The 17,580-nt window shown below is 35.2% G+C and overlaps 1 protein-coding gene across 1 annotated transcript; it reads right to left on the bottom strand.

Moving 5' to 3' along the window:
• Positions 1-12,049: 12,049 nt before the first annotated feature.
• Positions 12,050-12,916, bottom strand: LOC116344265. Its single transcript, XM_031772730.1, has 2 exons — positions 12,805-12,916; positions 12,050-12,731 (listed from the first exon to the last, which is right to left on the bottom strand). The coding sequence occupies exons 1-2, from the start codon at positions 12,844-12,846 to the stop codon at positions 12,216-12,218; spliced, it is 558 nt and encodes a 185-aa protein (XP_031628590.1). The 5' UTR covers positions 12,847-12,916; the 3' UTR covers positions 12,050-12,215.
• Between the last annotated feature and the right edge of the window lie 4,664 nt (positions 12,917-17,580).

Raw genomic sequence — 17,580 nt, 5'->3', positions numbered from 1 at the left:
CGAAATCGAGTTTTTCTTTCTTCGAAAATCGTGTACAAACCGTTATGCATTTTGCATATAAAAATCTTTGAAGACACACTTTTCAAATACTCAAATTGCATCGTTCAGCCAGGGGTTTTACGCCATGCGTCAGTTACGAAAACATGAAACAGAAAATGGAGCGAGACACGAAGAAAGTACATGTTTCTAAATTATTTTATATTTCTCTTTTTCATCTGTTTGCATACATGTTGAAAAATAAATACGAAGAATAAGACACAAGGCATGGAGAGTATACACACATACATTTCTCGTGTTTTCGTAACTGACGCACCGTGTAAATACCCCGTGCGAACGGTACAACTTGAGTGCCTGTTGTATGCTAAAGCAAAATGTATTAAAAAAGAGAGAGAAGAGGTGTATAAAAATAAAGTGGTACAAACCAACTAGTAATATGCGAAGACTGTCAATTTTGTAAACTTGCGAATATGGAATAAATTTCAATTACATTTCAATCAGTGCATGAAGACCATGTTGAATTTTACGAAAGAATTCATACACAATCAATCAACAATGTTGAATAGAAAAGTTAAACTACATGACTTATTCGACGCAAAAGTTTTCATGGTTTGCCTGAAACTGATATTTGATTTAATACAAAACCGTGTGGAAAATGAATATGACTTTGGATCAAATGATGAAGTTTTTCTTTGCGTTCAAAAATGGAAAAGTTTTTAGTCGAGACACAATAAAATAGCTCTAAAATATTATGCAAAATTATTTTCATTCATACATCTCGAGCGCAGAGCAGATGAGTATTGCGAAATTATTTGATTTGTGCGAAGTGAGATGTCAAATCATGAAATAGTCGAAAAATTATTGAAGAAGAAAATCGGGAGTGAATGGTCAAAAGTTAGTGGCAAAAACAGCGCGCCATACCAACCACACTGGAAATGTTAACTGTTTATAGAAAGTAAAACTTTACTGCCATTCAAATTGTATGTGTTAACATCGCCCCATTCGATATTATCTGAATAAAATATGGAATATTTCGAGCTTTTCGATAAATCTTTTCCCGTCTGCGTTTTGTTTAAATTAAGTGCTGTCGCGTCTAGCTTACTCAGCTATTAATTTATCTGTTATTCGTAAATTTATGGTTGTATTTCAAAATACGTGGACATTTAACATTTTTTTTGAATCTTTGTTTAGATTTCCGATCAAATATATAATGAACGGGTTAATGGTACCTTGGGCATGTCTGCGTCGATCGAAAACAAATGACTGAAATTGAATGCATGTCAGAGCAAAATAAATTTTGATGAGATTTATGGGAAAAGTAAACAGCACATTGGGCATACTAACTTTGACGATCACTCTTACGTAATCATTGGTGTTTCAGCCACCACTTGCATTAATGGTATAGCTGTATCAGATGATTTTTTTCTCCTTTTTCAATGAATGGTTCTCTCGTCGCTCGTCACAATAAAAATGGAGAGCAAATTGACATTTTTTGCGGCGATGCTGCTTTTAATTGTTTCTATTCATTGGTGACTGTTAGTAAAGTGTGTAATTGAAATCTCTTTTATTTAAACACAAGCCTCGCATTCTACTTTCAATTGTTCGTCGAACAAAATAGCCCATTGACTCTATATTGATTTTCTGCGATGTCGCCGCAATTCACCGAACGAAAACCTTGGATGAAAATTATTTTATTTATAAATAAAATTTAATTATTTCCCTTTTTGTCTTCGAAATGAGATGGAACATTTATTTTTTGTGTAATTAAATATTGGAAGAGATGTGGACAGAGAGGAGGGGCGTGTACATGAGGAAAATAATGAAAGCCTCACGCGATTCAAGCGATTTTAATTAATAAGCTCGCGAAAAACAGAGAAATGGCCGCCACACAATCCATCAATCGACGAATACAAAAAAATCAATGTTCTATAAATCGATACATCTTTTTTGTATGTACACTATCGTTTGAAAGATTAAAACCACCTCATTTTCAAAAGAATTCGGATTTTATTGAGGAATTTCGGGCTCATCCCAGTAAGATACCCCGAAAAAGACACTTTTAAATTCCCAACGGCTTACAACTTTTGATTTTCTCACATTTTTAGTAAAAATGCGAATTTTTACTTTTCTGGGGTGTTCCCAAACTTTTCGAAGCCAGTGTGTGTAAATGTGTTCGTCTTTCACGAGATGAATAAATCGATTTTTTTTTTTTGAAATTGGTGTTTTTTATATTTTTCGACCGTCCAATTTCATTAACATGGATGTGATTGCTCAATTTTCGCCCAATTTTCCCATATTCACTTTAATTCCTCGGGCCAAAATACAACAAAAAAAAGTCGCTTTATAACAAAATATAAATTGTTTGTCCGGAAAATTTCAGCTTTCAATTCTTTATAGACAAAAAAAACTTACCGCCGCACCGGATTTGTTTGAACAGAATCCGTTTTTATTCATATTCATTTCAAACATTTGCTTACATATTAAAAGCTGTTGGGTTAATAAAAAAAGAGTTTGAAATTAAAACCCCCAATCTCTACACAATGTATGCATTGTTATGCCTGCGGAAATTCGGGGTGAAAAACTCTGATGTTAAAAAAGTGCGGCGAAACTTCACAGAAAAATTGTAACAATAAACATGAACATCCATTTTTAAAAAAGAGAATATCGATAACATTTTGGCCATTCTGTGAAAATAATTGTATATTTGGAAATGGTAAAAAAATTAAATGCTTTTGATGGGAGACAGTCATGTTAATGAAGATATGAATAAAAAAGCGCTGTTACTTGTTGTTTGATCGTTGCATTCTTCTTTATGACTTATTGAATCGGCCATTAATTTTAACATCCCAATGAAATGAAATGGTCATTTTTAAAATCCACCATTTAAATATTCCGAGAAGACAAAAAATTGATACAAAATAAAACTGACAAAATGGCACCTCGGGCACTTTTTCAGAGAGCGAAATTGTGACAAGCGAGGGTGTAACTACCAAGTAACTACAGAAGTGTTAATAAATTGTTTGATATTTAAGCTGTAAATATTTTTTCTGTCGTACATAATAAATTGAAATGTGAATGTAATGAGTCCAATAGCATCAAACGTTTATTAAAAAAAATTATATTGTTTGTTTGTGTTCATATTTGCGATGCTTCAGAAAGGAGTCTTTTCAAAAGAGACACACATTTTTCCCGACTCGTTCTCTGCGAGTGCGTTTATGTTGAGGTAAATGTTAGTTGTTTCGATTAAGTGGACGGTTCGGGCTAGATTTCGAAGAACAGACGACGGTGATTGTGGCGACAACGATATATAAAAAATGGAGTCGATATGATATTTGGGATGTTCATTTGGAGTGCGAAGGCAATCACGAAGCAAAATGATGATAGCCAGTTGCATGCAATACACGATTGTCCACGAGAACAGAGAGAAAAAATTTAATTCTTTGTCATGAACATTCAGCATTGGTAATCACCGCAATTTATTTGAATGGACGAAAAACGAAACCAAATGAAAACAGAGACAAAATGCCAAAGCACACAGCATCGCACCATTATTGTGTTGAGTGCTTTGCGCCCATCTTCCGTGTTGCTGATAGAAATGTTCGTGATTAGAAATGATACAACATAACAAGGTAAAACGTAATTAGTAATAAATGCGACATCAACACAGTAGGGCTATAAAATACACAAATGCCTTCAAACCAGTCGCCCCACTACCGAAATTGATGTCTATTTATAAAATGAGCGCATTTTCAGCTCCTCTATTCCGCCCCTATCTCACACTCACGACCAAATCGCCCATGTTTTTTCTCTCTCTCGGTGTAACAAACATCTGACTTTTGGATCTGCTTTTTTTCGTTTGTTTCATATTTTTGGGTTCCGTTTTTATCTGGTTCTATCGTTCCGTGCGAAATTCGATTTGCTGTGTCAATATGTAACTTTTTTGGTTTATTGTGTATGGGTGTGAAAAAGGAAAAACTTTGCATTTTTTGCTTGTTATTCGTGTTGTAGAAAAAAGAAGAAAAAAAAACCGGCGTTGAGTTTTGAGATTTTGTGATTAGTTTTTGGGCTTAGTTGGCCTCGATTCACTCACATGTGCAGGATTTGTGCCATGTTGTGAGTGTGCTGTTGACACATTTTCACTGCATATAAAGAAAACTAAAAAAGGTTTCGATGGAAAATATACTTTTTTTTTACAATAAGTATGAATTTAATATAACATTCCGGCGACCGACCGTGATGCATTCAACTTCGGATGATGGCGAAAAGAGAGAACATGGAAAGTTTTCCGCAGTATAAATACCAAAATCCATATGTTTCTTTGCTTACAGTGTTCGACGGTTTCGTCGTAGATGTTTTTTTTCCTCTCTTCTTCTCTGGGTTTCGCGCTTGTTTACTTTCGTTTGGGTTTTTACAATTTAATTTCTCGGTCGTGTGCTTTGCATCCTTTTTTCGGAGCTATTGATCAAATACAATCCACACTGAATCAGCGTCAAAAAATCTTTTTTTCTCTCTCTCTCTCTCTCTCTCTCTCTCTCTATCGCTCGCTTGCTGTTGCTAAGAGATTTTTTTTCTTCGCTTTTCACACATTGTGCCATTTAATTTGTGCCCGTTCAATTAGATTTGTGTGTTGGCATTTTTTTTCGTTGCCGCTATGGCATCGACATACATACAATTTTACATAATTTCAAAAGCATTAAAAAGACAGCAATTGCAATCACCTTTATTTGTAATAAAATTAGATTAAACGACGCCGACATGTAGCAATTCGAATGGAATGAGCTTAAATGAGCGCAAATAACGAGATTAACATTTTCTATCAAATGGGAAATACATTGCGTCTTATGTTTATCTTATCAAGCGTTCCCTCGTTCAACAGCTAATTGATTCTTTTGCACACGCTTTAACAAACTCACCTCATTCCACCTGAATCCCAACATTTCTTTCGCCTTCTTTCTCGCCTTCCTTTTCCATTCATGCAATGGCCGACTCATAAAAAAAACTCTCTCATGTTGACGTTATTTTGAACAACAAATATTTAATCAAATAAGATGGCTGAAATAACATCCTTAGAAAAATAAATTTGTCTCAAGTCGTCACCTACAATCGATTCTTAAGAGCTATATTCTCGATAGTTTCACCTTCTCCAAAATTTCAAACAGATTCCAAAAAGAAGAATGTTTTTCACAATTTCTCGCAAACGGTTTGCTTATTATTTATTATTGTAATTCAATATTTGAATACTATTACAAATACAAATGGGCAAAACAGTGAGCGTCACTGCAGATTTTTCGTTCAAATATTTAACATTGATACATTGCAGAATGATCGTCGTGCGTTTTCTGTGCTCGGAAAATAAAATCGGACCAAAAGTTCGGTGGCTCCGTACTTGAGAATTCCATTTTTCATGATTTCATTGCGATAAAATGTTGAATCATGGCCATTTTCCAAATGCAAATGCTTCCCAAACATGCTCTTATCGTTTGCTTACTCAGCTCGTGGGCGGCGGCATCGAATGTTTCAGCATCAGGCAGCAATAACAACAGCACTGTAGCACTTCAGAAAACGAATGTCGAAAATAAAATGAATAAAAATCGTTGCGTTTTCATATGCTCTATATGATGTAATCACATTTTGTTATTATTGAAGTGAATTTGAAATTGAAATGGCAACACCGATAAGTAGTCTCTTGTGAAGCTAAAGCATATTAAATGTATCCAATTTGGCTGCAATTTGTGCCGTGTATATATGCGATGTTGTTGTAAATTTATATGTAATCTTCTTTCAATAATACAAAATTATGTTCGTTCATTCATGCCATGGGTGTCTGAGGTTGGGTGATGCATGTATTTTCTGTTCAATGCGATACGATAGAGTTCTATTCGACATTCGATTGTCAATTTCTTGGTAAAAATTTATTGTGAATGACTTTGGATATATATATAAATACTCGGCGTTGTGATTGTTGAATATTTTATACTTGAAATTTCGTGCTGAACGCAACGAAAGTACAACATATGATGTGGGCATTTCACTGCTGATGTTACTTGAATGCCAAGTTTCGGGTATTTCGAATTGCTTATGTCAACAGCAAACATTCAACATAACCAATTCAAACGTAAAATACATTTTTCTGATTCAATCAAACGTACATCTCTCGTTCCATCGATGATGATGGCGATGACGATGCCGATGCCGATGTTGTGTGTATTTACCTTGAAAAGTTCAAATAGGAAAGTTGTTCTTTTTTATTTTGTCATCCTGAGAGCGAGTGGATCCACTCAAACATACGATTTGTGTGTTGGTCGGCAACAACCATGTATGCCAAGTTTCAGCCAATCGTCGATATTTCGATGACTACTAACGAATTGAAATTTTCTTTTATCACTCGATTGTGTGCAAATGCCTGAAAGGAAGTCGCTTTGAGCAATGAAAAAATGGGGTAAATTCAAAGGCATACAACAACCAACATCAACGATGGAAAAAAATTATATCCAACCGATATGCTGACTATTTCAAATATTGCTATCACTCAACACATGGAACGAGAGAGAGAGAGAGAGAGAGATTTATAATTTGAAATAATATACAAAATAAAGTGTATATGGTTGAGACACGCCGGTCCAACTTTGATTTGCTTGCGATCGATGATTTGCATTGAGTCGACACACGTTTGACAAAATACATTTTTTCCCCTTGCTCTCGTTCCGCCTCGCTCACTTCGACTCGCGATTTTTTTTTCTGTGTATAAATCGAAATTGACGCGCTTCTTTTGACAACACCAAACATTGGAATTGGTGTGTGCTAACGACGACTGGCATCTGAATATCTTAATTGAATTCCATTTTGCATTATTTTGGTTTTGACTCGCATCGCTTTCATTCCACATTGTTATTGTCCTAATGGAGTTTTTTGTAAGTTTTTTTTTTTTGGCTCTCTCTCTCTCTCAGTGAAACCATTTAACTCCTTCGTCGCGATAATCATAATCGCAAATGTAAAATTTGCAATCAAAATGAAACGTACATAAAAAACGATACAACGGCGGTTTTTCGCAACGCTTCAAGAATGAGAACGACAAGAAACTAAGAAATTGCACGAAATACGGAGACAAAAAGTGCACATAATCAGATGGGTTGGTTTAAAAGATTTTGTCGATTGCGAGAAACACCGTGACACAATAACAACGAAAATTGCTGAACGAAAAGAAAACAGCAAATGACATTCCATTTGGTTTGGATCACGTGCGATGGGTTACTTTTAAAACGATCGAAATCTCGTTACATGTTATTAGACGTATGTGCAAGATTATCTGTCTAGGTTATCAGAGCCGTTGTTACAAAGACCAACCGAACGAAAAATTAACGATTCTTTTTTCTCTTGCTCGCTCGTCTGTGCTGACAGAAAATTTCACGTTGTTTTTGTCGGTCTCTGAAGTGGATGCCATTGCAGGCATACAATTTTGTCTCACCTTTTTTCGCTCGATATTTTTTTCACCCAATTTCCATTGTCTCTTTGTCATTTGTCTGCTTTCACTCACTCATTTCAATATATTCAAACTCTCGTGTGCCTTTATATATTCGCCTAAAATATGTATATGAACCCATTTAAAGATTCAATTCCATCGATATTTCGCTCTCTCCTCTCGGTACTCTCTCCAGCTCAATATCCACTGGTGCCTTTACATGCATACAAATTGTTTTGCAAATGAATGGAAAATTCGAATAAAATGATCGGAGAAAAAAGCGTGGTGTTCACAAGTTGAATTCATATTCAATTTAAATGGAAATATTAATATGCAAAAATCAAAAAATAAAAGACCGCAGCAAAAACAACAACAACGACAACAAAAATGGGTTACGGGGCAAATGCAATGCGAACACGATCGAAGGCATCCAGGCAAAATGAATTAATGTGCGAGCGTGCATTAAATTGAATCTATCGAATTCACGTTGTATGTGCAAAATGAAAACAAAAAAACTCCAATAGCCACCATCATCACTATATATTTATATCGTACCTGCAAATGAATTGCATTAAAATGGTTTGTGTGTTGTTCGTGTTTATTTGAACAAAGGATGTTTTCAACGCATCGATACATCGATATTATTGGAGTTTTTATTACTATATTTTCCGAAACGCATTGAACGCATTTTTTACAGTCAGATGGTTCGAAAGAAGTCTTTAAAAATCGTCACACACACATCGTATGTAATAAGCGGTTAAATGCATCCGATAAATATATCGGAATATAATACGGTTCTTCGTAATTATAACATTTCATGCGATTGACGAACCTTCCTGAATGCACACACACACACACACACGAAAAATGTGAATAATTCGAGTCGCGATTGCGTCATGATCACTTTTAATGTAATGTGACAATATACACACATACACACGGTCCATTGCAATGGCTTTAATTTTTTTCTGTCTGTTGTCGCCGCTGCCAATGAATATGGAATTTTGTCGCTATTTTCCACCAAATATTTCGCAAAATATTTTCCATAAGCGAAGCGCCAGTTCCTTTAACCAGTGTGAATGATAGAGTGGGAGAAAAATGAGCGGCATTCAACGATAAATTGCCATAATTTACTTATCCATAGTGGAAAATAGAATATATCCGGCAATCGAATACAACTTGTCACCATTGTAAATACGCGAACCAAAATGCTCGCGCTTTCAAAAGACTTCGTCTGCCATAATAGATTTTCATTTGCTGTCCGTTGATATGAAACGTTGCAACAGCGAAATCGAATTCGCAAAGCGATACATTATAGCCATGTTTACCTTTGGTGTAATTAAATTACGCTTCGTTAATTTGTGTTGGAAAAGTTGATGTTTTTGTTGGGGTGGTGCGAGAAACTGGTCCCATTGAAATGAGTCGAATAATAAACAGAGCGCCTGAGTCAATTGAACATATTTCATGGTGTTATTATGTGCGATTTGCTGTCAGTAGCATTCCATTTTAAAATGTGTTGCTGGGTTTGGTTTTATGAAATCAGGACAAAATTGACCGTCGCAAAACGGTTTATTATATTTGTTTTTCGTGCAACGTTCAACTCTATCGAAGTTTTGAATTGTTGTGTATGTGTTTGTGACACGATAGCAAGAATGTCATTTGCATAGATGATTTCGAATTTAAATTTATGCGTGCATTTGTTATGCCACTGTAATCAAATTCAATGCTCCTTCTACGAAGACCTGCCCGAATAAAGATATGGCCAACGTTTCTATATAAGTGAACATTTTCACGTTTTCACAACTGAGATTCCTTTGAAAAATCGAAAATATCAAATGTGAGAATGTGCGTACAGTTTGATTGGATAATTGCCAAGTCATTCTGCGTATCAAAAACGACAACTGTCCGGAACAGAATATGATTTGACGCCGACAAAAGATGGTTTCGAATTCACATAAATCACAATTTCTCTTATTTGTCTCTTGATTGAATTGCTTTTGGTTTTTTTTTTTCGTTTGTTTGTTCGACGCTTTGGATTCGATGTCTCAAAAAATGTAATGTGTTCAAATAATATTTATAAAAATTGGCCCCGTTGAAATGGAAATTCCAATTACGTGTTTTTGAAATATTTCACCAATGCCAGTAGATAGAGTAGGTTGGCACAAATCGAAAATACGAAATGATGAACGCGTTTCAGGCGATGTTCAATACGAGGCAATTCGAGCTCGAGCTCAGAGAAAATAAAGATAAATTACAACACAAAATCCATTAATTCCCATTTGAGCTGAAATCGATTTTTAAATCAACATTTTCGTTGGACATGTCGTGCTGATTCTCATCGAATCTTGCAAATGTCTAAAACACACTCACATGCCGACACACTGTGAGACAGAGAAAGAGAAAGAGAGAGACTGCGACCAAATCACGCTTTACGTGAACAAAGTTCAATGTTTATTTTAATCTTTATGTCGGGCCCGGTTTCGTAGTCAATGTCGGTCGGCGCGCTCACTCACTCAAACATTTATCGATATTATAGCCATGTAGAATATAATCGTAATTTGCGACAACGATGGGCGAAACGAGCGTTCAACTAAATAAACATCATTTTATCCTGTGCTCCACTTACAAATCGAGTATTATAGATTCTTGTGCTCAGTGTATCATACTTTTTACCATCCTGCTGCTGCTGCTGCTACAGCTACTTCGGCTGAACGCTCACTGTTGACCGTCATCATTGTCATGAAACAGACAAATCAATTCAATGAATCACACATTCGCTCGCTCAACACTCACGACAAGTAGACCTATAAATTTTGCGTTTTGTTTTCAACGCATTAAGTGTGCCACTGAGTAAATACTGTTAAAATCACTCATCCTCTTACCCACAAAAAAAACCACTCATTGAAATGCCATCGAAAATTCGATGGGCTGTCGTAAAATGTGGCTAGTTGATTGTTGTCCAGTCTCATTCTCACCGCGAATAACATTTGATTCACTCTCCACTCGAGGCTAATGATAATGCATTGTGACATTGATATTTTCTGGCTTCATGAATCACCGCCATCGCGAGAGAGAGAGTGTGAGAGAGAAAACTCAATGTCCAAATGAACCAATACACTACGAAGCACTCTCCGTTTTTGTTTTACTTGGTTCAAACATCTCACTTACTTATAATGATAATGCGAATCGATCTGGCGAACATCGTTAACATGAAAATTACATCGACATTCTGAAATGACCAAAAATCAAATGATTTTCAACGCCAATCTGATTTGATTTCATTTCAAATTTGACAGAAAATAGAGAATAGAGCTGGGGAAAAATCTCTTTTGTGTGGATAAAAATACCTTTTTCCGTTGACTCTCAAATAGATTGTTTAATGTGAAAAGTTTTGATACGACTCTTTCAAATAAAATGTAAACAAAAAAACAAGACCACATAGAACGTCATAGAAGCATGTCAGAATTTGGAATAGTCTTTTCAATTTCAGTGACTTTTTCACTACAACGACACTTCTCTTGATCCATCTGTATTTTTTTTATTATACACTACCAAAATAACAACTGCAATCCATTCATAAATGACATGGTGAAATTATGAGTATGCAGCCGACATTCGTCTTAACCTATCAGATTTTTTCTAGGGGCAGAGCAGTACTAAATAATAGTTTTTGTTTAATGTAATTTTATGTTGTGAGTACATAGTAATCCATATTAATCCATAGTAATACACACTTACGTAAATTCTAACAGCAGTGCAATGAGGTTTCATGTGTACGTTGTGTATGACATTTGCCTAGGGGACATTCGTAGCAATTCTAGTAAGCTAGTTTTATTTACGTATTCGCTAATCGCTTACTAGTATTACTAAGTGAGTACACTAGTGCTGCTAGTAGCTGCTAGTTTTTCTAGTATTTTGAAATTACCTAGACGTATCGTATGATACATAAAAGAAACAACAGTAATGCTTAAGTCGCTTGTAAACGAACCAAGTGAATAGCGGAGACGCACGATAACGAAGTGAGTGTATTGCGGCAACGGATAACAACGTTCGTTGTCGCTATTCACTCACTTCGTTTTCGTGCGTCTCCGCTATTCACTTGGTTCGTTTGCAAGCGACTTACGCATGCTACAATATATTTTACATGCCTCAATTCATTTGCTTTGGACTATAATACGCTAGTGCTTGCTATTCGCTGCTAGTTGCTGCTAGTTTCACTAGTTTTTCTAGTATGAATGTCCCCTAGACATTTGCTAGGCATAAAGCGATCGCCGTATATTTCGGATGAGACATTTTATTGTTAAAAATGGAAAATAAAGAATTTAATTTAATAAATATCGAATAAATTGTTTCAATACGCAATATACGACGATCGCTTTATTCCTAACAAATGTAATACACAACGTACACATGAAACGTCATTGCACTGCTGTTAGAATTTACACAAGTGTGTATTACTGCGGATTAATATGGATTACTACTCACGACATAGAATTACTTTAAACAAAAATTATTATTCTAGTACTGCTCCGCCCCTAGGATTTTTTTGTGGCAACCAAAGCATTCTGAAAATGCAAATTAAAAACTCTGAAGTATGGAAATAAATGAATGGATTTATTAACGCTTAAGTGTAAAAAAACTATCGAAATTTCATTTTCATTCGAAACGAAGACAAAAAAAAAATAAAAAGTCGGTAGCAAGCTGCACCATTTGCGAAATGAAAGCTGGCCAATAGAAGTATAGAACTTTTTCTAAGTCATCACTCAGATGCAACATTGGTGACTGCTATGACTTTGGTGTCAAGTTCATCAATTCGATTTGAATATGTTTGGCCCAGTTGTGTCAACGTTGCAACTAAAGTTGCTGTTTCATCGCTGCTTAAAACATGTAAACGTGGTAGATATGCAACCAATATATTTGCTGGTTCCGAAACACAAATTTCGCTCAATAATTCCTTAAACTGCGATGCAACATCTTTGAGATGATCGAAATTTGCCAAACGGTGATGTTTATCTGGATTCATACACGAAATAGTTGAATGGTGTATTTTTCCTGATATAGAACCAACCTTTCTAATCTTTTCCAGAATTGCTTTTGAATTATTGTTGTTTAGATAAGGTAATCTGCTCAAATTTTCTGCAAGTTTATGGGCGGTATGTTCTATCATTGGCCCATGTTGATTGATGCTGTTGAATGGTTCTTCAAAGAATGCAATATTTTGAACAGGTTGAGTTCGAAAAAGTTTTCCACCCATGCATCCAAGCAATTGTTGGATCTAATAAAATATACAAATTAGTTTATGTAATTTAATTATTTCTAGAAAATGATATGAAAAACAGTTGGCTTACCTCAAATCCAAATACAAAAATTATCAAAATAATGAGACGCATATTTGATGAAACAATATTCGGCAACAAGTTGTTACTAACTAATGATTTTACTGAAGTTTATTGAAACTTTATACTTTTATATGCAAATTGTCAAAGTTAATAACACGTGTAACACAGCTACAAGGAATGCGAGTTCCATTAACTACGTAAATATTTTTTTGAACAAAACATTTCGCACGTTTACAGTTGAAATATTTGTTGTTGTAACATCTTATCGATAAAATATAATAACTTACGTCAACGAGTCTTATTTATCAAATTTGCCATGTGCAAATTACAAGTAGAGAGGTCGATATCATGCACAGCATTTTTCAAATTCCATTTTTTCCACGCAACAGTTTAGTACAGTTGAATGAAATGTAAACATTTTCCGAAGGCACTTGCCACTATAGTATAGAAAAAAAACGCATGGAATGTTTGCACGTGAATGTTTCTTAAGGCTGATTGACGCATATGTTTTCAACTTTTTTTCATGCATACTTTTACCTGACGTGTAATTAAATAAAAAACGTTTTTGCTAGGTAACAAAATTTCAATTTAATTTTTCACAATCACAACACGATTTTTTTTTCGATGAGGAGAGAGATCCGTATGACTAAATTTTTCTGTATTTGTCTTTGCTTCCGAAGTTGGTTGAAGAGAACATAAAAGCGACCATAAAAGTATGTTTTCAACTCTATGAAATGTGATTTCAGAATACCGAATGCCTTCTGCGAACCAATGGAATCAAAATCGAGAAAAAGAATGGACCATACAACAGCGAAGAAAAACATAAACTACCAAAGTTTTCAAGTAAAATGAGTAAAACACACACTTGAAGTTAAAATATATATTACGTGAGCCAAAAGTAGTTTCACTTGTTCATAAAGTTGTAATTTGTTTTGCCTTTCGAAAAAAAAATTTTTAGTAGCGGCGAATCGAAAGGATAACAAACATTATGTTTATTTGTCATGATTTTTTTTCTCGAAGATGTTACTCGTTTACGTTGCTTCATATGACAAATTATCGAAATATGTCAAGTATATCAGGAAAAAAGAAGCTTATCAAACAAATCGAATGACGAACTCGAGAAAAAATACCATCACACAGTAGTAAACTACGACAACGATGTCGACACAGAGAGAAAATCGTGAGTCGGGCGTTTCTTTGCGAATGCAGGTTTTTATTCATGTATGTAAGCAAAGAAAAATCTTGTGTATAGAAGTAAAATGAATTTTCTTAAAAATTCCGCTCTTCTTGATTTCACAACATTTCATTCATCCATCTGCTTTTTAGTTTTTGTGTTGTGAATGTGAAGTGAATGCATGGGTGCGTGGGTGTGAGTGTCTATGTGCTTGAGTTGCTTTTGTTGAACGAAAAAGCATCGTATTTATTACCGCCCAAATAGATCTCAATCACAAAGAGAACGAGAAACTGAGCGATGAGCTTATTCGAAACAGTATACGAAGTAATTGTATAATTTTTCAATTTTGTTGTGTCGCGCGTATTGAATTCATCTCTTTCTTCATCTAAGCGACAATAGAGTGAAAAATCTTTTAGTCTTACAAACTCGTCAGTCGAACATGCTTTTAGTTTAGTTCTTTTCTCTCTCTCTCTCTCTCTCCCTCTCTCTCTCTCTCTCTCGATCTATATTTATTTTTGTACAGTTTTTTTGTATCCTATTTGGTTGTTTTTTTCGAAGAGAAGATGAGTGTGTGTGCAATAGAAAATATGATGCTATTGTTATTGTCGTCATTATCATCGTCGTCGTCGTCGTCGTCATGTGTATTGTATTATATTTCCACTAAACAAAAACATGCGAGAACCAGAGAGAAGGAATCGTTCATGGCAAATAAGATGAGGAGCTCATACGAAATTGTTAAAAATACGGAATGAAACTAACACATAGATAGGAATCTATTCCATTCATGGAGGGAGAGAGAGAGAAAGAGAAATAGAAGTATGTGTAAAGCAAGATGGTGACAATGTGCGACACATGCATCTGATAGATCTTCATTTACTAAACACACACTTTCTCTTTCCCTCTCTATTTATGTCACAGAGAGAACACGAGTACACCGACACCAAATGACAATAAAGGAAAAATCATGTTCACAGTAAAAAAAAAAGAAAAGAGAGAGAGCGCGTGAATGTACGAGCATTTACACAGCCAAATGCGATTGAAAGAGACATGGCGCATTTGCTGTTATCCAATGTGATACTGTCACAATACAATGGATTTTTACCGAGCCACCACACACCACATACTCTTGTATTTATCAATGACAAGCGAATCAGTAACAGCACAAACACAATGGCGAATGCGACGAAAACAAAACACGCTATTTCGAATATACGTTTGCAAAATGGAGCAAATGAACAATCAAACACATGCTGTAATATTATACTCGAGAAATAACAACAACAAAGGGACGATATAGGGATCACAAAACTATTTGACGGTAGCCCAGATAACTCACCCCACTGATACCGTGTTCACAATGTACCCAGTGGCTGGAAAACAATACAACACCCAAGATGCACGAATGCCAAGAATCTCATCTTTTGGAGTCACATACTCGATCAAAGCCATGTACTTTTTCTCTTCTTATTTTTGCTTTGTAGGCTTGAATTAAACGTATCTTTGACTGCTATACATTGAAGCAAACAAGGTGAATGCTCCTTCATTGAGATAGAATGGTGCCAATGAGACTGTTTTCACCAAACAATACTACACAAACGACAAACAGTCAAAACGTGCACTTGCTAAGAATAGCAAAACACAGGTGGTAGCTATTTATTTAAAAAAACCAACAACAAATCAGCTCAAAGAGAGCTTTTGCCGTTGGAACGTTCCAAAATCTGTTGTTCCATTCCACGTTAACGTTTTCAAGAAGCCCCTTAATTATTATGTCGAGAATCAAAATTGGATCTTTTAATGACAAAAAAAAAACTCTTTTTTTCAACAACCAAGAGAATTTTTGCAATGATGCCCAGTGCTTTTGAAAATGTATGCTTTATCGTATGCACCCACGGCAAGAGAATCCATTCAATGATCAAATATTTGTATCTTACACTCAATCATTTTGGGTTGAGCCAAATCTTAGCCTTTCGCATATTTACTAGATTTATATTCTCAATCAACTCAAGACCCGCCAAAAATTTACCTTTTGCAAAAAAAAGACCTTTGAAATTTTTTTGAATATTTTCAAGAATTGAATTGAATACCTTGGAAAAGCTCGTTTGAACGCATTAAGCATACAGCAAACGAATGGAACGAAGATAGAAAATGCGAAAGAACACCACTTGACCTTCAATTATTTGTTGGCCGGACGATGAGAGAAAGAAAGAGCACGCGCTTTTCATCCATGGAAGAATTGCACACGAAACTTATGAATCCGCTTGATAGGTTTTCGGCTCCAATTTACTTGAATTTGAATATATGTATTCGTTCGTCTGGTTACCAAATAAAAATACGCCGCATTTATTTCTGTGATTTCATTTCATTTGAAATTTGGTTGTTATATTGTATATATAAGCATATTTTTTCTCTATAGATATTTTCGTCTGGCTGTTTTGTGTGCTCACTCTCTCTATCGTTCAAATAAATTGCTTTTCTCGCGACTTGTCCGCCCGAAAATTTCGCAGCCAACAAATATTCGTGTTCGTGTCAACATATGTGCGCACATCTTTCAAGTACCACAACGAATAACATAACAGTCTGACATTGAACGGAATTACAGCGACTGTCTAATGCGAATAAGCACCACAACGGATGAATACAAGTGGCGACGAATTCGAAGAAAGCAGAAGAAAGTTATACCTGAACGAATGAATTTTCATGTCGGCAAATATGATAAAATGCCGAAAATTTAAAGAGAAAAAAGTGAAACTCACTTGAAAAGCCATCATTAGCAGTATTTGACAGAAGATACAATTCGAGAACGAAAAAACGAGCACATACAAATTGTCGGTGTGCCGTCGTCGTTGTCAAAATTGAATATGTGTGTTTGGCTATATATAATCAATGCTAGACGATGGGAACATACTTATTAGAGTACGTTCTTGGTACGTTTTCTTAACAGTACAATTTGTACACGCTCACCAGAAACTTAACCAGAAATAAATCAATATGGATGAGAGACAGCACGATTTACGGCGAACATTGCCAAAGTAAACAATTTTTTGATTTATATACACACAAGTCAAGAGAAAATATATCTCGAGTATGTGTGTGTGTGTGTGTGAGTGTGTGCTAAAGCTATGATTACGGCATTTCGCTGAATAGAAATGTACGATTATAACACTGCTTTTTTATTCTCGTTTCTTGAGTTATGTGCCACTATACACATTTTACTCTTGCAACAATTCCATTGTATATCGACACTGAAACTTAAGCCAAGCCAATCTGGAGTAAGATACAATGTAAAAGTGTTACTCGAAAAAAAAGTGGACATAAGTGAAAAACAGTATATCATGCGTTCTGGTTCATCAAGTTTCATTGCGTTTCCGAAATGCATTGGAATAGCATTTTCAATTTTGTTTTTTTGTGCAAGTTCTAGTCGAAATGTTGCGTATAATATCTTGAATCCGGTGAACTGCTATCCAAAGTTAGTCTAAACAATTAATCAAATTTTGAAATGGCGCGGGTTTGGGTGATTTTCAAATCTAATTAATTTGAACAATAAGGAGGGAAACAAATCGCTTACGACTTGAAAATTGAGAGATTATTTGTTGAATCTAAAAGTGCAAGGG

This window comes from Contarinia nasturtii, unplaced genomic scaffold (assembly GCF_009176525.2).
Source record: "Contarinia nasturtii isolate CC-2019 unplaced genomic scaffold, AAFC_CNas_1.1 Cnas_scaffold_1037, whole genome shotgun sequence".
Classification (NCBI taxonomy): domain Eukaryota; kingdom Metazoa; phylum Arthropoda; class Insecta; order Diptera; family Cecidomyiidae; genus Contarinia; species Contarinia nasturtii.
Note: the sequence above shows the minus strand (reverse complement) of the source record. Positions and strands in the feature narration are given on the sequence as shown.